This window comes from Bos indicus x Bos taurus, chromosome 17 (genome assembly GCF_003369695.1).
Source record: "Bos indicus x Bos taurus breed Angus x Brahman F1 hybrid chromosome 17, Bos_hybrid_MaternalHap_v2.0, whole genome shotgun sequence".
In the NCBI taxonomy this organism is placed as follows: domain Eukaryota; kingdom Metazoa; phylum Chordata; class Mammalia; order Artiodactyla; family Bovidae; genus Bos; species Bos indicus x Bos taurus.
The window spans coordinates 18,476,435-18,500,643 of NC_040092.1; the positions used below are offsets into that span (position 1 = coordinate 18,476,435).

The 24,209-nt window shown below is 39.3% G+C and overlaps 1 protein-coding gene across 1 annotated transcript; it reads left to right on the top strand.

Moving 5' to 3' along the window:
- Positions 1 to 476: 476 nt before the first annotated feature.
- On the top strand, positions 477 to 11,360 carry ARPC3 (actin related protein 2/3 complex subunit 3). The gene is made up of 7 exons (XM_027566812.1): positions 477 to 575; positions 3,172 to 3,271; positions 5,774 to 5,850; positions 9,117 to 9,185; positions 9,964 to 10,090; positions 10,448 to 10,542; positions 11,032 to 11,360. Exons 1-7 carry the CDS (start codon positions 570 to 572, stop codon positions 11,092 to 11,094), a joined length of 537 nt encoding a protein of 178 aa, XP_027422613.1. The 5' UTR covers positions 477 to 569; the 3' UTR covers positions 11,095 to 11,360.
- Positions 11,361 to 24,209: the final 12,849 nt, after the last annotated feature.

The window sequence follows — 24,209 nt, forward strand, 5'->3', positions numbered from 1 at the left end:
TTCCTTTTTAAAATCAGTGGATTGAGTTCATTCTTTCACTCAACACATATTATTGATGCTTATCTTGTACCGTCCTATTACAGGTATAGGGATATAAGCAGTGAACACAACAGACAATCCTTGCATTTTTGACGTTCATACGAATGGACGGAGACAAAACCCAAAAGTAAAACATAAAAGAATCATAAGAACTGAGGGAAAGGGGAATGAAGTGGGACTGAATTTAGGATGACCCAGGGAATGCTACTGAAAAGGTGATCTTTGAGAAAAAACAAAAGAGGTGATATATCTAGGATTCTGTAACCCCGAAATCAACCTCATTCTCGCGCACTCTTCACGCAGGCGCGATTCTCAGAGCCCCTGCCTAGGGCTCGAGCGCCCCCTGGTGCCCTGTCGGATCCGCTCAGCTGCAGCGGCTAGCTACATACTGCGAGGCCGGAAGCGCGGCGTCCTGCCCTCGCCCTCCCCTTCCGGCTCACTTCCGCCTACCCCGCCCCGGCTGCCAGACCGGAACCGCCGAGCTCTAACCAGATTCTTTTCGTTGGGGTGGAGACCCGGGCGCCTCCAAGATGCCGGTAAATGGGCCAGAGTGGGGGTGTCGGGAGACGGCGGGGATTTGAGAGAGTCGCGAGAAGTCTTGCGTGCGCTGAGAAAAGCGGGCCGAGGAGGGCAGAGAGAAAGCAGGGGCCTGAGAAGGGGAAAGGCAAGAGGAGAGGGGCCGGCCTCTGTGGGATTAGGGCGGCTCGGGGATGTCGGCCGGCCGTGGAGGAACAGGGCATGGCAGAGTGGGCCAGAGACCCGGGGCGTGCTCAGGAGACCGCCACAAGTCTGCTCTCTCCTGTCCAAGCTTGATCCTTTTTATCGCTTTTTGTGCCTTTCCCCATCCCCCCGATTCCAGCGGGGTTCCCAAAGCCTCACTAGAGCCGCGAAGGCAAGGGGTGCCCTTTTAATTTCTCATATCACAGCTAGGGCCCGGCTTCTTTTTTTTTCCCCTGTAGACCCACTTCCTCCTTCGCCTCTGGAGGCGGGTCCCTTATGCTGCCTGTCGCCTGTCCGACCCCACTTCCCTGACTCCTCCTCTCCTGTCGCCCCGGCAGTGGCTGCCACCCCTGAGCCGCTGGGTTTAGGGCTCTCCGAGCAGGTGCAAGGTCCGCGCCTAGTTTCCAAATGTTTGTTTTCATGTGCATCAGAGTAGGAGTTAAAATTGATGGTGGTTTGGTTGTTGTTAATTTCTGACAGCCGCAGGGGTAGATTTATCACCATCTTGGTCTCCATTTTGCAGATGAGGAAAAAGCATGTTGAGTAACGTGATGTTTAGCATCTGCTGCATGCCAAAGCACTATTATAGCAGTGAATAAGGCCAACAAATCCCTATTCTTAAGAAGTTTACATTCTAATGAGGAGACATAATAAATCTGTAAATGTAAATAAAATAAGGGGGATTGTTTCAGATAGTGACAAATGCCATGAAGGTAATAAGTGGGTAACAAGACAGTATAGCTAGTGCAGGGGAGGATAGGGCTGCGTTAGATGAAGCGTATCTGTAATAAAAAGGAGCAAATCATAGTTATATGTTTCGTAAATCCCATAGCCACCGTTTGACTCCTGATGCATGTCAGGAGTTTGTATCAATTATTCCCTAATTAGTCTTCAATGATTATGAAGTAGATATGTTAGTGGTTTTTCATGTTGCAGAGGAGGAAGTTGAGGCTCAGAGAAGTTAAGTAACTTGCCTAAAGGTGCACACTAGTGTGTGCAACACACCAGTATGTGTGTGTGTGTTGTGTGTGTGTTGGGGTGTAGTAGATTAACAATGTTGTGATAGTTTAAGGTGAACAGCAAAGGGACTCAGCCATACCTATACATTATCTATTCTTCCCCACACTCCCCTCCCATTCAGGCTGCCACATTACAATGGGCAGAGTTCCATGTGCTGTACAGTAGGTCGTAGTTGGTTATCCATTTTAAATCCATTTTCACATAAAGTGAAAGTCATTCAGTTGAGTCTGACTCTTTGGGATCCCATGGGTCCTACTAGGCTCCTCTGTCCTAGGCAAGAATCCTGGGCTCCTCCTCTAGGCAAGAATACTGAAGTGGGTTGCCATTTCCTCCTCCAGAGGATCTTCCCAACCCAGGGATTGAACCCAGGTCTCCTGCATTGCAGGCAGATTCTTTACCATTTGGGCCACCAGGGAAGCCCTTAAATACGTAAGCACACTAGTAAATCTTGATAAAGCCAGATTTTAAGCCAGAACCCTGATGCCTTGTACTCATCATTCCAGGTGCACAAAGAGCACCCTTGACTTCCCCCGTGATCACTTACTTATTATCTGTCTCCTCTATTCACCCGACAGAGCCAGGGCTGGTCTTGCATGTCAGTATTTCCACATGCCTTGCACACAGAAGGTACTTAGTAATCTTTTGATGAATGAATGAATAAATGACTGGGGCCCATGTTGTCTTAGAAAAAGCCAGACATCTTGTAAAATGCCGAACTAGAAGTTGGCCTATAAATTGTTCTCATAAATGTGATTTTTTTCCTCCCTCCTCTAACTCACATCCACCCATTGAAAACAAGTATATATGTTTTTATTTTACAAATGTGGAAATAGGTTAAGAGAAGAAAAGTGATGTCTTAGTCAAGAGGCATAAAGCCAGGAAGTGGCAGAGCTGAAGAGCCAGTGCTTGGACCAACAGCTAGGTTGCTGGGTACCTTTGATTTATATAGTGTTTGCCTATTTCTATAGTGTGAGTACCCCACCAGTTACCAATGTTCTGTCACCAAATGTGAAATTGGAAGGGAAGCACAGTAGCACCTTATCATTAAGTGTTTCCACCGTAGGTGCAAAAGACATAACTAACCTTAAGATCACAGACATTGGTAAAATAATTTTAAAATAGGAAATAATGAAAGTGTTAAATATTTATTACCTTTGTTTTTAATATAATTTATTTAATAGAAAATTTACATAATTTTATTTTTAATAATGGCTGTGTTCAACAACCAGCTTGCCTCAAATTTTCTCAGAATTACTCAAACTTTGGTAGTTTTCATGAGCCAGTTTATCTTGGATGAGTTATTCTTTTTTTTCCTTAAGGAAAGGTACTTGTTTGCCCCAGTGACATTTGCTCTCTTTCTGCTTCTGTGTTCTACCTGGCTTGTCCCTACAGGCTTACCACTCTTCCCTCATGGACCCTGACACCAAACTCATTGGAAACATGGCACTATTGCCAATCAGAAGTCAGTTCAAAGGACCTGCCCCTAGAGAGAGTAAGTCAAAACCCCTTTCCATTATTTTCACATTTTGGTATGAAACCCTCTGATGTTAGCACATCAGGGAAATACTTTCTCAGATTGCTCTTGTATTTTCTATTTGCTTGATGGATATTGTGCTTTCCACCTTCTCAGATCTTGGGTAGATGTTGCATTTAATAGGAAACTGTATTACTGCTGCCAGTTTTTCTGGGATATTTTGTTGAGAGGGAAGAGGAAATGTGCTTAATTCTCAACACTCTTCCTATCATCAGTCAGTTCTTACTAATCTAATGCTGCTGCTTCTATAGAACATCGTGTCCCCATCCTTTCTGTGTCATCAAGCTGGAAAAAACAAAGCATGTTTTAACCTCTTTCTTTATCTAAATCTACTTCCTTTGTCCATTCTTCAGGATCCCAGTTTTTACCAGTATCTCAGTCTTAAGTGTCCTGTATAACATTATTCATTTCTTCTCTTGCTTTTCTGAATTTTGTATCTTTTGCTTTCTTTCTAGGCACTCACTTTTTTTTTTTTTTTGGAGCTTTTTTTTTTTTTTTCCTCTGTTCAGAATGCCTCATTCTTTTCAGATACTATCTGAGACTCTTCTGATGACATTCTGAGATGTTCTGCCAACAGTGCAATTTGTGTTATATTAGACATGGTTTCCCTGCAGCCAGGAAGGGTCTGCACTGAGTTCCATTTGTGGTTTCCAAGACCATAGTTTAGATTACTAATTTTGTACTGACCCTGTCTCCATTCTTCTGGCCAGTTTATTTGACTTGACTTCCTCTTAATTTGGTTTTGTTTTCAATACCAGTTTAACGCTCAGTAAACTTAATAAATTTGGTGAGTCACCACACTCTTGTTCTGAAATGGGAAAAAAAAAGCCACCAAAAACAGGAAAAATAATGTAAAAGAATGACATTATTCTTTTGCAGAGGAAGAATAAGGATCAGTGTTTGACCAGATTACTTCCCAGATTGTGACAAAATACCATATAGTATATCAGAAGACATAATTGACCAAGGATGAAGTAAATTTAATTACCACCTTTGCAATTCTTGGGCCCTTGAGAAAGAATGGGACTGCAGGAAACTGGAACTTCATGATTTCTATAGTTAAAAGTGACTTGTTACTCTTCCCTAGAGGGCTGGAATAGGACTGACTTGGAATTATGGAGAAATATAAGCCTGTGCTATGGACTAAGTAACTGTTAGCATTAATCTAGGTATTTACATTCAACAGATATCTTTTGAACACCTTATATATACCAAATGCTCTTCTCTGTTCTGAATCCTATCAACTGGCGTGAATCCTATCAGCTAGCCTCTTTCCCTTCCTCTGCAACATGACACTAGAGCTAGCTGGTTTTTGTAAGCACTGTGGGATCATAGAAGGAAGTTTCTTTTTTGCAAATAAGAGACTAGATCACAGGGAACATAAGCCTAGAGTTAGAATTCTTTTGGGGACTTCTGTGGTGGTCCAGTGGTTAAGACTGCACACTTCTACTACAGGGGGTGTCAGTTCGACTCTTGGATGGGGAACTAAGATCCCACATGTCCAAAAAAATTTTTTTAAAGGAGGGGAAAGAAAAGAGTTCTGTTAAAATTCTCCAGCAGGGGAATGGGCAAAGATAAAGACAACTGGATTAGAGTACGAAAGCTTCTGCATTTCTGCTGTGTGAGAGGGATAGCAGTCAGGGTTGCAGAATGAAAATAACTGTTTCTGCATTGCTAAAACCAGCTGCCGGATATCGAGACCCTGGGATTGTGACCTTTTTAAAATAAAAAAAGGAAAACCCAAAAAAAGCCAAAGAAATTTTGTAATGAGATCTGTCTTTGTTACAGCAATACTTCTGGTTTTTCTCAGTCTCTAGCCACCTTGAACAGATTGTACATATTTGAACTCACAGTTTTTGTAAAAAGAAAGATGTATATGTGAATCCCAGTACATTCCTAAATGAACAGCTGAGAGTTTTTTCCCCTAAAGCTATAGTATGTAAGTTCAAATAAAATTGTATGGAATTCTTTGTATTGGGTTGGCCAAAAAGTTCGTTGGGGTTTTCTGTAACATCTTTTGGAAAAGCCCGAATGAACTTTTTAGCCATCCAAATATTTTTAAGAAAGCAATTTATGAAATTTAGTCTGTGTCTCAGTCTGTTTTTGTAAATGCATTGAGAAACGTCTGGAGTGATGTTCACCAAATGCTGAGAGTGGTTATTTCTGGGTAGTGAGATTAGGGTGACAATTACTTTTTTTTTCCTGTGTTGATTCATTTGTTTCTCTAATGAGCATGTATAATTTTTATAAAGACAATAAAGCTGTCTGAATAAACCATGTGCTTATTTTTCTAGAAATTTTTTTTAAGACTTTGTTTCAGTAGCCTGATTCTATGTTATTCAATTCCAAAGCCATTGACTGTTGAGCTTTAATTTTTTTTTTTTTCTTTATGGCTTTTTAAATGTTATGTTTTACATTTGGCTAACATCCTCTGCCTTTCTCCCATCCTGCCCTGCTTAGCAAAAGATACAGATATTGTGGATGAAGCTATCTATTACTTTAAGGCCAATGTCTTCTTCAAAAACTATGAAATTAAGGTAAAGTACAAAACTTTTGCTCTTTAGTTTTCTGATGGGGATAGTATGTACTTGGCAGTCAGAGTTAATGTGAGGAATAAGTACAATGAAATTAGATTGTGTGATTTTTAAAATCCAGAACAGTGCCGAATTCTATGTTAGTCTTAGTTCACCATGGTTTTGCAGACACTGTCTGAGGGCCAAATCTGGCCTACCACATCTTTTTGTAAATTTTACTGGAACATAGCCATTTGCATTTGTTTACACATCACCTATGGGTGCTTTCATGCCACAACAGCTGAGTTGAGTAGTTGTGACAGGCTGTGGCTCACAGAGTTTAAAATATTCTTTGGTTCTGTACTGAGGAGATTTACCCTTGTATAGACACTTTTTTGTATTTATTTACTTAGCAGTATTAAGCACCTATTTTGTACGAGTCCAAAACCAAAATTTGCATGTGGTTTTTTACATACTTCTGTGTCCTAGACCCTTCCCTCAACCTCATAGTTCTTGTGATCTCAGGAGGAAGGGAGAAGTGGAAGTGGGTAGAAAAGGAAAGGGAGAAATGGAAAGAAGTTCTCTGAGATGCTTCTGTGAGCAAGTTACAAAGAATGTCAATAAATCTTCTTAATAATGTTCTAGATTATGGAATTTCAGTTCAGTTCAGTCGCCCAGTCATGTCTGACTCTTTGTGACCCCATGGACTGCAGCACACCAGGCTTCCCCCTCCATCACCAACTCCCAGAGTTTACCCAAACTCATGTCCATTGAGTCGGTGATGCCAGCTCAACCATCTCATCCTCTGTCGTCATCTTCTCCTTAAGCCTTCAATCTTTGCCAGCATCAAGGTCTTTTCAAATGAGTCAGTTCTTCGCATCAGGTGGCCAAAGGATTGGCATTTCAGCTTCATCATCAGTCCTTCCAATGAATATTTAGGACTGATTTCCTTTAGGATTGACTGGTTTGATATCCCTGCAGTCCAAGGGACTCTCAGGAGTCTTCTCCAACACCACAGTTTAAAAGCATCAATTCTTTGGTGCTCAGCTTTCTTTATAGTCCAACTCTCACATCCATATATGATTACTGGAAAAACCATAGCCTTGACTAGACGGACTTTTGTTGGTAAAGTAATGTCTCTGCTTTTTAATATGCTGTCTAGGTTGGTCATAACTTTTCTTCCAAGGAGTAAGCGTTTTTTAATTTCATGGCTGCAGTCACCATCTGCAGTGATTTTGGAGCCGGAGAAAATAAAGTCTGCCACTGTTTCCGCTGTTTCCCCATCTGTTTGCCATGAAATGATGGGAACGGATGCCATGATGTTAGTTTTCTCAATGTTGAGCTTTAAGCCAACTTTTTCACTCTCCTCTTTCACTTTCATCAAGAGGGTCTTTAGTTCTTCACTTTCTGCCATAAGGGTGGTGTCATCTGTATATCTGAGGTTATTGATATTTCTCCCTGCAATCTTGATTCCAGCTTGTGCTTCATCCAGCCCAGCGTTTCTCATGATATCCTCTGCATATAAGTTAAATAAGCAGGGTGACAGTATACAGCCTTGATGTACTCCTCTTCCTATTTGGAACCAGTCTGTTGTTCCATATCCAGTTCTAACTGTTGCTTCCTGACCTGCATGCAGATTTCTCAAGAGGCAGGTCAGGTGGTCTGGTATGCCCATCTCTTTCAGAATTTTCCAGTTTATTGTGATCCACACAGTCAAAGGCTTTGGCATAGTCAGTAAAGCAGAAATAGATGTTTTTCTGGAACTCTTTTGCTTTTTTGATGATCCAGCAGATGTTGGCAATTTGATCTCTGGTTCCTCTGCCTTTTCTAAAACCAGCTTGAACATCTGGAAGTTCACAGTTCATATATTGCTGAAGCCTAGCTTAGGGAGTTTTGAACATTACTTTACTAGTGTGAGATGAGTGCAATTGTGCAGTAGTTTGAGCATTCTTTGGCATTGCCTTTCTTTGGGATTGGAATGAAAACTGACTTTTTCTAGTCCTGTGGTCACTGCTGACTTTTCCAAATTTTGCTGGCATATTGAGTGTAGCACTTTCATAGTATCATCTTTTAGGATTTGAAATAGCTCAACTGGAATTCCATCACCTCCACTAGCTTTGTTCATAGTGATGCTTCCTAAGGCCCTCTTGACTTCACATTCCAGGATGTCTGGCTTTAGGTGAGTGATCACACCATCGTGATTATCTGGGTCGTGAAGTTCTTTTTTGTACAGTTCTTCTGTGTATTCTTGACACCTCTTTTTAATATCTTCTGGTTCTGTTAGGTCCATGCCATTTCTGTCCTTTATTGAGCCCATCTTTGTAGGAAATATCCCCTTAGTATCTCTAATTTTCTTGAAGAGATCTCTAGTCTTTCTCATTCTGTTGTTTTCCTCTATTTCTTTGCACTGATCACTGAGGAAAACTTTCTTATCTCTCCTTGCTATTCTTTGGAACTCTGCATTCAAATGGGTATATCTTTCCTTTTCTCCTTTACTTTTTGCTTCTTTCAACTCCTTGCCAAACTTTAATCTCTTGGAATCCAACAGAGTGTGAAATCTTTATTTGTAGACTCTTGGACAATAAGCTGTGATCTAAACAGTCTGTGATGTTATGGACGTTTCTAATCTAATGCATGGTCTTAAGTGTGGTGTTCGTATTAAAATTCCACCACATTTCATTCTCTCTCGAATATCATAGACTCTTAAAAATAGGGAAAAGTGTAGTTTGTTTATTTAAAATTATAAATCTATGTAAAATTTGACCTGAAGTATGTGCCACATTTGATTTGCATCCATTTGTCTTCTCCACATTTTCCTTTGGGTCAGGTCAAGAGTTGGACTTTTGGAGCTCTTCAGGAATGGGTCAGTTGTGAAATAATTGCTTCCTCCTTTAGAGTCATAAATATTTCTATTCTCGGCACAGATCCTTAAGTGAAAGGGCTTTTAAAGATTAACCAGCCATATGGTTCACCTCAGGTTTTCCAGGCGGCTTTGTTAGCTCTCCTTCCTAGAAGGAGAAGTTACTGGTACAACTTCTCAGGAACCCAGGGCAAGGGGAGCTGAGGAAAACAGGGGCAGCTGCACAGCTCAGGGAGGAAGCTGGTGGCTGCCTCCCCAGGAGCAGACAGAGGGCTTGAGAAGATTGCATTTGGAGAATGGGAATTTTTGATGGTGTGATAACTGTGCTCTCAGTTTTCAGTTAATAAAAGACAAAGATTGAATTTTTTTATTATAATTAATTATTGCATTTTGCTCAGGACTGTTTTTAAGTTTTGTTTTCTTCCCATAGAATGAAGCCGATAGGACCTTGATATATATAACTCTCTACATTTCTGAGTGTCTAAAGAAACTCCAAAAGGTAACTAAGCCTGGGTGATCATTTGTCAGGAACACAATAGGTGTTTAGACTTGTTGAGACTTTAAGGAGAAATAGAAAATATTTCCTCTGAGAAGAAAATCTGAATGTAGATGTCTAAACTTACAGTAGTTGACTAATGAGAAGATAAGGATGATGGTGTTTTAATGCTTTCCATATATTTTTCCAAGACAGAAATCTTGACCAAAATATTCTTTTTTAAGCCCACGGCTCAAGGGTTCTTAACCTAGGGTCTGGGGATAGAATTCAGGGGTGCATGAACTTGAGTGAAGAAAAGATTACATTTTTTCACTAACCTCCAACTGAAATCTAGCATTTACTTTAATTATTAACGTAGGCAGCAGCCCACAATAGCATTAGCAATACCTGTGACTTTCTGCGGCATTTTCATACTACATTTATAATTGAAGATATTTTGAAATTTTATTTACATTCATTACTGCTTCAAAATTCAGGTGTTAGGTCCACTGCTGAGTCTTGTTATTTAGTGCATTAAAGAGCACATGTGTGGCTATGTCATGCATTTGCTTTTTTAAATATTGTAATTATTGTATCTCATTATAATTGGATTCTTGTGTAGTCCTGTTTTATCTTACTCATTTAAAAGGTTAGTTTGAGGAGAAGCCTACAGGCTTCACCAGATTACAAAAGGGCACAAAAACAGAACCCCAGACCTAGCCACTTAGACTAAAAAACTGCAAATTGAAATGTTATATCCCTTTCCCCTACGTTTGTGTATATAATTTTTTTTTTTTTTAAGTGCAATTCTAAAAGCCAAGGCGAGAAAGAAATGTATACACTGGGAATCACTAATTTTCCCATTCCTGGAGAGCCTGGTTTTCCACTTAATGCCATTTACGCCAAACCTGCGAACAAACAGGAAGATGGTAAGAATGTCTCCTCCCCCTTCCTGCATGGCACGTGGTTTTCTCCACTGGACTGTTTACCTGCCTCCTTTTCTGACTTGATTGTTGTACAGATTGAGAGTGGAATCGTTAGCTCATGCACTATCCTACTTTGTGAGAGTCACTGTCACAAAAGATCCTTGGCAACAAGCATGAAACGTAGAGAACCTTTTTGACCAAAATGAGTATAATCTTAAAACCATTTGAACTGCTGTTTCTATTTCTTATCCTGTTCAGATGTTGAAGAATATTGCCAAGGTCTGTGTCTAAATCAACAGCTAGCACATTTGGGATGCTTTCTCAAATATAATTTTTTATTTTACCTGCTCTTGATTTTAGAGGTGATGAGAGCCTACTTACAACAACTCAGGCAAGAGACTGGACTGAGACTTTGTGAGAAAGTTTTTGACCCTCAGAATGATAAACCCAGCAAGGTAAAAACTCTTTTCATTGCCTATATAGTTGATAAATCACCTTTTACCCTGTAGCCACTGTTAAACACACTAAGGTATTTAGTTTTCACATTGCAGTGTTGCTTAACTTTGGTACCTTATACATGGTAGGAGTTCCCTGAGTCACACAGAATAATGAATTACCTGTAATAAGAAATTTTGGTTGTATGTTCTTAGATTGGGGTGTTATAAACCCGTAGAACAGGTGTTGTGTGAGACAGCTTTAATGTATTTATTTTGTTGTTGTAATTTTGAGTGACTTATGAGTCACTGCAGGAAAAAAAAGAAAGAGAAAGAAAGGAAGAAAGAAAAAAAGAAAATTTTACATGTACCTTCAAAGAGCTTATATAATGTAAGGGCTGCCAGACCGCTATTTAGTTTTCTTGTTAAGTAAATTCATATTCTGCCCTTACCTTGACCCTGCACTGTGATCTGACCACCACTGTTCCTTGTTTTGTCCCCCCTTGTTAGTGGTGGACTTGCTTTGTGAAGAGACAGTTCATGAACAAGAGTCTTTCAGGACCTGGACAATAAAGGCAGCCTCGGCTGGACCCTGGCTCCACAGCCGTGGGCAGCATTCGCAGCAAGATGTACACAGTTCTTTGCCTTTATTTCGTAAAGTTTTATACAGAGGAGAGAAGAGCGTGTGTCTGTACTTGAAGAGCTCTTTATCAAGAATTTGGGGTGGGATGGGTGGGGAAGAATGAGTTGTTGCCTGGTGATTTGAAATGTCTGCAGTATTAAGCTGGTGCTTAATAAATAATAATAAAGAAATTTCTAACATTTCATGTCAGAAGAAATCCATTGTTTATCTTTGACATTTACATAAAAATTGGGGGGCCCGTATTCACCTTTTTCAAGTGTACACTTCAGCAGTTGATAATACATTGTTGTTGCTGTTCAGTCGCTAAGTTATGTCCATCTCTGCAACCCCATGGACTGCAGCACGCCAGGCTTCACTGTCTCCTGAAGCTTGCTCAGATTCATATCCATTGAGTCAGTGATGCCAGCCAACTTTCTCATCCTCTGTCGCCCCCTTCTCCTCCTGCCCTCAATCTTTCCCAGCCTCAGGGTCTTTTCCAATGAGTCGGCTCTTTGAATCAGGTGGCCAAAGTTTTGGAGCTTCAGCATCAGTCCTTCCAATGAATATTCATGGTTGATTTCCTTTTATACACTGAGTTTTTCTCATCACCACTAATTCCAGAAGATTTTCACCACCCTAAAAAGATGTACTCTTTAGCAATCATTCTCCCCAAATTACTTTCCAACCCCTTCCTCCCACAGTCTCTATGGATTTGCCTTTTCTGGACATTTCACATAAATGGAATTGTAAAACAGGGGTCTTTCCTGTCTTGTTTCTTTGACCTAGGACAATGTTTTCAAGGTTCATCCATGTTATAATGTGTATCAGTACCTCATTCCTTTTTTTAAAAAAAAAATTATGGTAAAACACTGCAGAAAGGTGACTGCAGCCATGAAATTAAAAGATGCTTGCTCCTAGGAAGAAAAGCTACGACCAAACTAGACAGCATATTAAAAAGCCAGAGACATTGCTTTGCCCACAAAGGTCCGTCTAGTCAAAGCTATGGTTTTTCCAGTAGTCATGTATGGATGTGAGAGTTGGACTATAAAGAAAGCTGAAGAATTGATGCTTTTGAACTGTGGTGTTGGAGAAGACTCTTGAGAGTCCCTTGGACTGCAGGGAGATCAAACCAGTCAATCCTGAAGGAAATCAGTCCTAAATATTCATTGGAAGGACTGATGATGAAGCTGAAACGCCAATCCTTTGGCCACCTGATGTGAAGAACTGACTCGTTGGAAAAGACCCTGATGCTGGGAAAGATTGAAGGTGAGAGGAGAAGGGGACGACAGAGGATGAGATGGTTTAATGGCATCACTGACTCAATAGACATGAGATTGAGCAAGCTCCGGGAGTTGGTGATGGAGGGGGAAGCCTGGCGTGCTGCAGTCTGGGGTTGCAAAGAGTTGAACATAATTGAGTGACTGAACTGAATGTATAATATTTATTATGTTTTAACCACTTTTAAGTGTATAATTCACTGGTATTAAGTACATACAGTGTTGTGCCACATCAAAGTTTTGTGTGCTTCCAAAACTTTTTTGTTACCCTAAACAGAAACACTAACCATTAAACCCCAGGTACCTGTAACTCCCAGTTCCTGGTCACCTCTAATCTACTTTCAGTGTCAGAATTTACCTTTTCCTAGCACCTCATAGATACGAAATCAAATAATGTGTATCCTTTTGTGTCTGGCCTCTCTTAGCATAGTTGTTAAGGTTCATGTATGTTGTAGCCTGTGTCAGTACTTCATTCCCTTTAATGGCTCTGTAATATTCGATTATGTGGATAGACCTCATTTTATTTGTCCATTCATCAGCGTATGGACATCTGAGTTGCTTCTATTTTTTTTTTTTTTTGGCTGTTAATAAGCAGTGCTGCTGAGAACATTCATGTACAAATTTTTGTGTGGACATATGTTTCCGTTTCTCTCAGTTACATACCTAGAAGTGGAATTACTGAGTCATATGATAGCTATATGTAGCTTTCTGAAGAACTTTGGGACTTTTTTCCCCAGAGGCTGCACCAGCTGTACTGTCTTACATTCCTACCAGCAAAGCATGAAGGTTCTGATTTCCCCACATCCTCACCAACAGTTGTTATTTGTTTATAGATACCCTGGTGGGTGTGAAGTATCTCATTTGGTGATTTTGATTTATATTTCCCTTATGCTAATGATACTGAACAGCTTTTCATGTGGATATTGACCATTTGTCTATCTTTTTTTGAAAAATGTTTGTTCAAATCCGTTGCTCGTTTTTTGTTTGATTTATGTTTGTTGTAGGGGGTTTTTTTTTTTAATATATATACTAAATACTAGGCCCTTATCAGATACATGATTTGCAGATAATTTCTCCCATTCTATAGTGTTTTTTTTTCTTTTTTTACCTTGAAGGAAATGTTTATTTTCTATGAAGAACTGTTCCTTTTTAATTGAAGTATAGTTAATAGCTCAGTTGGTAAAGAATCTCCCTGCAATGCAGAAGAACCCGGTTCAATTCCTGGGTCAGGAAGATCGGCTGAAGAAGGGATAGGCTACCCACTCTAGTATTCTTGGGCTTCCCTTGTAGCTCAGCTGGTAAAGAATCCGCCTGCAATGTGGAAGGCCTGGGTTCAATCCCTGGGTTGGGAAGATCCCCTGGAGAAGGTAAAGAAAGGCTACCCACCCCAGTATTCTGGCCCGGAGAATTCCATGGACTGTATAGTCCATGGGGTCACAGTCGGACACAACTGAGTGACTTTCACTTTCATAGTTAATTTACAATATTCTGTTATATTCTTTTTCAGATTCTTTTCCATTATAGGTTATTATAAGATATAGAGTTAAGTTCACTGTGCTATAATAGTAGGTCCTTGTTTTTTTTAACTTTCTTGGTTGTGTCTTTTGAAGCACAGATATATTTAATTTTAGTTAAAGCTCATTTGTCAATTTTTCCTTTGGTCACTTATGTTTTTGGTTCATACTTAAAAACCATTACCTGTCCCAAAGTATCAGTTTTCACCTGTGTTTCCTAAGCATTTTGTACTTTTAGTTCTTATATTGAGGACTTTTTTTCCCCACATTGTAACAAATTTAGAGTAACAAGAAATTTTAGGTCTTTGATCCATTTTTTAAATTAACTTTTGTATATGAAGTGAGGTAGGGGTCTAACTTTTTTTCTTTTGCATATGACTATCCATTGGTTCCAGTGCCATTTATTAGAAAAGACTATCGTTTCTTCTTTGAATTGTATTGGCTCCCTCATCAAAGATCAACAGAACATAAATGTATAGATTTATTTTTACATGCTATTTTCTGTCCTTACGTGGCATTCATTTTTTACATTTGGCCAGTCTTTAGCATTTAAGAGGTTTTCATTGTTAGGCTGACAGTAAACATGAGTCCTTCCAAAAACTTAGGGGACCATGTGTTTTCCAGGTATGTTAAGGTTATAAATTAGGTATTTTAGAAAGTGCCTCAAGACTTTTGGCCATAAAGTTACTGCACTGCCACTGGGTTGGGAAGATCCCCTGGAGAAGGGAAAGGCTACCCATTCCAGTGTTCTGGCCTAGAGAGTTCCATGGACTGTATAGTTCATGGGGTCACAGAGTTTTACACGACTGAGTGACTTTCACTCACCTTTGTTGTACCTTTATGTGTTAGATTTTTACTTTAAGAGGCAGTTGTTTTGGTATTATGTTGGAATTGTATTTGGCCACAAGCTCAGAAAACCCAATTTACAGTGCCTTGGGGGTTCTGTTGGTTTTGTTCTTAGTTATTGCCAATTGCCAATAGTTTGGCAGCACAGGGTCTTAGTTGCATGTGGGATAGTTGCAACATGTGGAACCTCTTGGTTGTGGAATGCGAACTCTTAGTTGTAGCATGTAGGATCTAGTTTCCTGACCAGGGATCGAACCCAGGGCCCCTGCATTGGGAGCTCGGAGTCTTAGCTGCTAAAACACTGGGAAGTCCCTGTTTTTTAAAATCTGGAAGTAGTCCCAGATGGGGTGGCCATTTAAAGATGTTGTGGAGGGCCCAGGCTCTTCCTGTCCTGCTCCACTCTTCTTTGCACGTGGCTCTCATCCTCATAGTCTCTCGATGCTCCTGCATCTCAGCTTGGCTGAAGGAAGAGAGGAGAGCATGAGGGCTGAAGGAGCGTAGCAGCTGAGTGCCACCTTACTTACCTTCCCAGAAATCCTGCCCAGACTTGCACTTGTGTCTTGGTCTCCAGCGACAAGGGAGCCTGGAAAGATTGTTTTGTTTTTTTAATTTGTTTTTGCCTGCACTGGGTCTTCATTGCTGCATGGGCTTTCCCTAGTTGCAGCAAGTGGGGGCTACTCTCGCGCTGCATGGGCTTCTCATTGCAGTGGCTTTTCTTGTTACAGAGCACAGGTTTAGTTGCCCTGTGGTATGTGGCATCTTCTGGACCAGGGATCAAACTGGTGTCCTCTGCATTGACAGCCAGATTCTTAGCCACTGGACCACGAGGGAAGCCCAAGAGGCAAGTTTTAACTGAGTATCTTGCCACCCAGATTGTTTGTATTGTGCTGCCAAGGGCAAAGGGAATGCATATAGGAGCAGAACTAAATTTCAAATGGTATTAAAACTGGAGCTTTGCAGTGAAACTTGATTGACTAGAGAATTTTCATTTTGGCTTTTATGGGTTAAAAGGTAATTAAAATGTTTGAGTTAAATTATAACTCTTGAGCATCTGTTCACTGGAAATCTAACTTATGGACAAAGTTAAGTACCATATTTCACATACCCAAGAAAACGTACTCCATAGATAGATAAAAGAATAGTCCTGAAGTCAAAAGAGTGTTTTGGGGTTTTGTTTTTTAATTGAAACTCTTAAATCAGATTCTAGGTGTTTGGGTTGGAACTTCTGTTATAGACTCAGAGACGTGTCAAAAATAAAGCAAGCCACAGTGATTCATATCAAGATCAAAGGTTTGTTTCTAACAAATATGTTCTATTTTTTTTTTAATTGTGGAAACATTGTGATAGAAACCAATTCACTGTGGTGCCTATTTCATCAGTACCAGCAGGGGGAGCACAGACAATCAGTTAAAACCCTGGCTTCTAAATCATTTCCCTTTAGTGCTGTATGATGGTTAAGGGTTTTGTTTTTTAACATACCAGGGAGAACACTTTCCAAAGGATTTAGAAGTAAATTATACATGAAGTATAACATAATGGGTTCAAAAATAGAGCTTTAATCAAAATGCAATGTTGACATTAAAAGAAGATGATTACAAGGTACGACTTTTTAGAGAAGGCAGTTTAGTAGTTATTGAGGTTGTTTTGTCTTTTTAAAAATGTATTATATTGTTAAGTGTTCATTCTTTTTGATTCAGCACCTCAGCTTGAAGTATTGTTGAATATTGGAACACATAACACACACACCTGGAAATAATTCAGACATTTTCAATAGAGTATTGGATACATAAGTAGTCATGATGCACCTATAAAATGAAATATGCAGCCATTAAAAACAATAAGGGGCTCTTATCTGTTCTGTCATGTAAAGATGCCTTAGGATATACATCATTGAGTTTAAAAAAAGGTTGAGGGTAGCATTATAGTATGATTCCATCCTTGTTTATTTGATTGTACATACTCCCAAAAAAACTACAGAGATACATAACACCAAACTGTTGAGAGTGATTATTTTGCACCAAAGGCAATTACAAAGACTTGTACATTCTAAGTCATATAAACTATAATCCAGTAAGATATGTATTACTTAATAACTGAGGGGGCAGGAATCTAGTCTTTAAAAAACATTGATAGAAAAATCAAATATTAGAAGAACTGCATTAGCCATAAGCAAGGTGAGGACAGCAGTCACCTGGTACTTTTCTTAAGCATGCTGTTTACAGTTGCTATTTTAATATGATTACTGTCATATGTGTAGTAATGGCACATGGAAATGCTTGAATAAGATTTATGAGAATTGTTTTCTTCTACATTTTCCTTTGCTCCAAAATTATTAGCACTGAAGACCTTAATAAAAGTCTGGAGCTGTGTCCAGAAAGGGATGTAATACCAAAAGCCATTTGGTTCACTTCTCCCTTCATTTTGTTTATAGCAGTTTGGAAGCCCATTCCATCAGGAGAGTGTAATTTTAGGGCCACATCTGTTCTGTGTTGAGTTTGAGATAAATCACCAGTCACAATTTCCCACTTTGCCTTAACACTGCAGCTCCAATTTACAGGTGGTCTGGCAGCTTGCTGAACACTTTGCATGTTTAAATCCTATTTAACCCTTTCAAGGGTCTTTGCGGCAGATACAAGTACTATCAAGAAGCTGACGCCTATAGGAATTAAATAACTTGCTCAAACTCAAACACTTGGAAGTTGGCAGAAATGGCAATGAAACCTAAGTCTTTCCAAACCTAGGGCTGGCCCTCGCAGCCATTATAAAATGGTCAGTTGGCTACATTGCAACTTTTAGTAAAACATTCAGGCAATAAAATCAGGAGATTGCAGATGTTCAAGAAATGTAAACAGCAGCTATGCTTTCCAGGCTCTTAGCCGTCTGATGAGAAATATGTATAACAAGATAAAAACCAAGAAATACTGAAAGATTGACATGACTGTTCAGTGATGTAGAAGCCCAGAGAAAGGGCAGGCTGGTGTTACTGAGGTCAGTTGGGGAAGACTTAATGAAGATGGCAGTTAAATTAACTGAGGTCAGAACAGGTGAGCCAAATCAGGTAGGCTAAATGAGAGAGAAGTATATTTTGACATAAGCAGGCCTGGCATGAAGGCAACGTAAGCACAAAGAATATGGGGACAAAGCTGCCCTAGCAGGTGATAGTGAAGGACCCATGTTTCTGAGAGCCAACGTCAGGGTTAGAACTTTAAACTGTATTCAGTTAGTGGGACAAAGGACATGGCAGTGCCTCCACACAAAGGCACCATTCTGCTTTCACTGACCACCATGGCACAGTGGCAAAGAATCTGCCTGCCAGTGTAGGAGATGGAGGTTCGATCCTTGGGTCTGGAAGATCCCCTGGAGTAGGGAATTGCAACCCACTCCAATATTCTTGCCTGGAAAATTCCGTGGACAGAGCAGAGTCGGACACAGCTGAGCAGCTGAGCATGCACACGTGAGAACAATTTGCCTGATTTTTAAAAAATACTTATTTGACTTTACCAGGTCTTAGTTGAGACACCAGGGATCTTTAGTTGCAGCTTACTCAGTTGTGGCATGTGGGATCTAGTTCCCTGATCAGGGGTCAAACCTGGACCGCCTGTAGTGGGAGCACGGAGTCTTAGTCACCAGCACCAGGGAAGTCCCCTATTTGCCTGATTAATCATCACTTTTCCTGCCCCACTTTCCCCCCAAACCATTCCATAGTTCTGTGCATTACTTTCAAGTGCTTTTTTTAAAAACAAAAAACAAAAAAACAATGGCCTTCTTGAAATAAAATTCACGTATCATATAATTCACTAATTTACAGTATGCAATTCAATGGTTTGTAGTATATTAATTCTCCATTGTAACCATTTTAAGTGTACAATTCAGTGGCATTATATTCTAACATTTCTTAAAAGTTAACATGTACATAATAGGAAACCAAAAAACACAAGAAACAAAAAACAGTCATCCATAATCACAAGCAGTTTACCGTTTGACGTGTCCTTCTAGGTTTCATTTGTGTGTTTACACAAGAAACCATCCATTTTTATGTAATTAAAATCATAGTTATGTATCATGCTTTTTCACACATCATGAATATTTATTATTTCACAATCCAAAGGCTATGAGTATTTTGATGACCAAGAATACACTACACTAACTCAGTCTAGAAGGAGAAAAATATAACCCTGTATTTCTGAAACTTTTTATCATCCCAAACCCACTAAACAATAACTCCCCATTCCTCTTACCCCCGGCCCATGTTAACCTCTAATCTACTTTCTGTCTCTGGATTTGCTTACTTACATGTCACATATAAGGAGAAATCGTACAGTATTTGTCCTTTTGTAACTGACTTCTTTTACTTAGCATCATGTTTTGGGGGTTCATTTGTAGCATCCCCTTGTGTGACTGAATAATATCCCATTATCCATTCACCTGCTGATGGATTGTTTCTATCTTGTGGCCATTGTGAATAATGCTGTAATAAACATCAGTGTACAAGAGTCGGTTCAAATTCTTTTCTCTCAACGGTGCTTTAAAATAAAGATCACTCATTTGCCACTTTGTCACAAGTCCCCCCTGAAGACATTTCCCTGAACAAGTCATTATCTGTCATATTGCTATTTCAGTTTTTCGTAGCCCCAGTGCCTAGAACAATGAGATGCATATAAGAGGCACTTGAGAGACAGGAGGTCCTAGCAGAACTAGGAAACTGAATTGATTCCTGAGACAAGTCAACAGCTAGAAATCGGGAAGAATGAAGGACTCAGCAAAGAATCAGCCTAAGATTCTTAATTAATTAATTAGAGTAAATCAGAGTTAAAGGTGAATTAATAAAGTGTGGGAGTCCTAGAGAGGAATTCCTTGGAAGGGGTTGTTGATAGTGTTAAAATCTCCAAAAAACTTTATGGCAGTTGAACTCTCTTGGCAAACCTTGGTTTTGCATTTGTGTATGAATGAGTTAGTTGCTGTATTCTTACTTGTCTTAACCATCTCATAAACAAAATGTCAATCTGGACAACTTAGAACCTAGACAACTTAGAACCCTAGAATATATTGCCTTGCCAGCCACTTTTACTGAGAAGAGGGAAAATCATTTGGAAAGATGACTGTATTTATTCCCTCCAGTTGTCCAGGGAAATTCTTCATCCTGAAGTTACTTTTCCAATGAAAGGAAGGCTATCACTGCCAGGAGACACTTAAGGCATATTAAGTAATGTTTCCCTTAGAACAATTTACAAGTGTTATGTTTTCCCCTTGTACAAAAGACAGATCTAAGAAAAATGTCTAATGCAGCTGGGAAAGATTTTCATTCTTAGGTGGCTGTTGGATATTTAGAAATGAACTTAAGTGGAACAGAACATTTACATTTATAAATTGTTCCTCTATTCAATACTCCACAGAATCCATGTCATTCTGCATCTGTTAAGTGGCTTAGCTAAAGGTTCATAGCCAGTTGTGTGTCTAAAAAGACCCCTCCAGTTACAAAATTATTTTAGAAAATTCCATGAGAAAGGGGAGGCCTTGTCCCCTTGTGTGTCCCATGTTAAATATTACATGTGTCCTTTTCATGTTATGAAAATCAGTATGATCTGACCTGCATGAGTTTAATGGAACTTAACCTTGGATGAATGGTTAACCATTACTAAGTCACTTCAGTCGTGTCCGACTCTGTGGGACCCCATAGACGGCAGCCCACCAGGCTCCCCTGTCCCTGGGATTCTCCAGGTAAGAACAATGGAGTGGGTTGCCATTTCCTTCTCCATGTTAACCATGGGTGAGTGATTAACTATGGATGAATCCATCCTATTTTGTAGTAATTTATTTTAAAGAGGATTATAAAAACATTTCCAGAGGAGGTGGACTCTCCTTTGCCTATTTTTTTTCTATTAATATTTTGCTTCGTGCATTCTTCTTGTGGTTTATCAACTACACAGATGTATTTTACCACTATTTCTTTATTGAAATTATCAACATTTCTCCTGCCATTTAGCTAGTGATACATTCTCCTTCATTCCCATCAGGATATAAACATGTTATTTCTTCCATCTTAAGAAAGAAAAAAAAAAAAAACCTCTCTTTTTCTACTTCCCCCACCTGCTATCACTCATTCCTGCCGCCGCACCCCCTTCCCTGTATCACAGGACTTCTCAAGTTTGACACTTGGACATTTTGGATTTGATTTCCTCCTTCAATCTACTTAATGCATCAGACAGAACAACCATCAAAAAACAAGTCAGATCACATTACTTTTCTGCTCAGGACTCTTGACATCCATGAGCCTGTTTCCAACTCCTCTCCCACCTCTCTCAGCTGCAGCCCACTTAACCTCCTTACTCTTCTAACTTGCTAAGATTACTCCTGCTTCTGACCTCCAAGTTTATTGTTTCATTGCTCGGGGTCCTCTCCCTCCCTCTAGATTTCTACATGGCTCCCACTTTCCCTCCCTCAGGTCTTTACTCATATGTCACCCACTCAGTGCAGCCTTCTCTGGTTAAAAACAGCAATCCCTGCCCCAACGCTCCCTTTCTTTCTTCTCTACCTTTTAAGCACCTTTAAAAAAAACACGGAAATTTTATTTTATTTTTTAAATTTTATTCATTTATTTATTTCTGGCTGTGCTGGCTCTTTGCTTTACGAGGGCTTTTCTCTAGTTGTGGCAAGTGGCTTCTCTCTAGTTGAAGTACGTGGGCTTCTCGTGAGGTGACTTCTTGTTGCTGAGCATGGGCTCTAAAGCATGCAGGCTTCAGTAGCGCTTGGGCTCAGTAGTTGTGGCGCACGGGCTTAGCTGCCCTGCAACATGTGGAATCTTCCTGGACCAGGGATTGAACCCCCGTCCCCTGCATTGGCAGGCAGATTTTTAACCAAGGAAGTCCGGAAATTTTATTTTTTAAAAAAATGTTTTTTAAAGATTTTTTTTTTGATGTGGAGCATTTTTAAAGTCTTTATTGAATTTGTTACAATATTGCTTCTGTTTTATGTTTTGGTATTTTGCCCCTGAGGCGTGTGGGATCTTAACTCCCCAACCAGGGATCAAAACCATGCTCCTGGCCTTGGAAGGTGAAGTCTTAACGACTGGACCCCTAGGGAAGTCCTGGAAATTTTAAATATATATACACATTGAAAGAATAGCATAATGAACTCCCATGTACCTGCCACTTAATTTCAGTTGATACCAGAACTTTGCTAATTTTGTTTCATCTATCTCCCTCCACTCCCAGGAATATTTAAAAATAAATCCTAAACATTGTTTCTTTGGTGAATTGTATGTTTTATTACCATCTCACATAATATTTGTACTACTTAGTTATTGTTTATTGTTCATTAGCATGTCAGCTCCATAAGACCATGGGCTTTTGTTTTTGTTCCCACCCTCACCACCAAGTCACCACAGATCTTTCTGTAGCTTTCAGGTTTGTCTTTTCTGGATATCTCTTATGGTCTGGTTTCTTTTATCTAGCATGACTTTTTATTTAGCATAATATTTGAGATTCATCCATGTTAGCAGCAATTTGTTTTCATTTTTCATTTTTTGCTGAATAGGATTACATTGTATGAATATACCATATTTGGTTATATAGTGATCAGTTGAACATTTCAATTGTTTCCACTTTTTGCTATTATTAGATACGGTTTTATTTATGAAATACTTCAAGTGTATCAGTAGAAAAATATACAATAGCAAGCATTTTTATGCCTACTGTGTTCTAAGTGTGTTAGATACAGTGGTATATCTAGCATGTTTGACACCCAGAGAAGGTCAGTTTTTACACCACCATCCCCTTTCTTTTTTAGTAAGTTTTTTTTCAAGCAGTTTAAATTCAGTGCAAAATTAAGGGCCACTAACAGGGAGTTCCCATATACTCATTGCCCCCACACATGCACAGCCTCCCCCACTATCAGCATCTCACGCTCTTGATACTTTTGTTACAAAGATGAATCTACCATTATCACCTGAAGTCTATAGTTTACCTTAGGTTTCTCTAGGTAATGTATATCTTTTAAGTTTTGATAAATGAATGACATGTATCTTCCATCATAATGTCACATAGAATAGTTTCACTGCCCTAACCGTGTGTTCCACGGATTCTCCCCTCCCCTGTATCCCTGGCAACTGCTGATGTTTTTACTGTCCCCCGTTTTTATCTTTTCCAAAATGTCATACAGTTGTAATCATACATAATGTAACCTTTTCTGATTGGCTTCTTTCACTTAGTAATATGCATTTAAGTTTGCTCCGTGTCTTTTCATGGCTGTGCTCCAATGATTGACAACTGTTTACCTTGTGTATGGAACATGAATATGTAAAGATGATCATTGATTAGTCATTATAAGTTGATAAGCAGTCATTGATAAGTTTGCAGAATTTAAGGATCAGAGCCAGAAACTGTATCTTATTCATTTCTTTGCTAATCCACATGTATTTAAAAATACATTAATATAATTAAAAAGTATCAATATAGTACCTTTTTGTCCTGTATAATAGTTTTTTTCATTAAAAATGTGATTGATATTATTTAGGTAAAGTTTAATAAAATAATGCTGCTCTTGACTTTTTTTAATCTTATTTCTCTTTTATCTTTCAGTGAAAATCTTGGTTTCTGTTATCATTAATATACTTGTAATTTGCTTTATACTAATTTATAATGGTAGTAATATTATTATACCACATGCCTATGTAATACATAGTATGATTCTGAAGCTAATGATTACCTTATTAAGAAAGCTTCAGATTTCTTTGCAGTTGTTTGTTTGTTTTTATTTTATATTGGTGTGTAGCCAGTTGTTCTCACCTTTTGAGGTAGCCCCCACACTTTGTGGAATGTTTTTCTCTGAATCAATCCACTTCTTGCCTATCACTTCGTCTCTCACTGAATTCTACCATGAGACATCAAGAACCTGAGCTTCATTAAGTCCCGAGACCAGAATTAAGACCCAATAACTGGAAGATGTCAGTGTTCTTCATACCAAAGACCACCACCTGAGGCCAGGAACCAAAGACGCTCATTAAGATTAGGTGAGACCAGATTAAAGGAGTACACACTCTGTTCTTATCAGCAATCCCACCTTTAAATAGTTGCTATAAAATCCTCATCAAATCCTTCCAGACTGGGACACAGTTTTTCCAGACAGGAACCCATTGTGTCCCCCTTTGCCTGGCAAAGCAATAAAGCAATGTTTTTCTACTTGACCCCCGACTCCCAACTATTTTCACTGTTTCTTTTCTGACCATTATTGTTGGTCATCTTATTTCAGGGCTATTACTGAGAATAAAAGAAGAGTGGTCAAGAGACCAAGAAAAGCCACAGACTAGAAAATATTTTCTGATAAAATCTGATAAAGAGATGCTATCCAAAATACACAAAGAACTCTTAAACTGAACAATAAGACCAGGAACACCCTGGGAATTCCCTAGAGGTCCAATGATTAGGAGTCCCT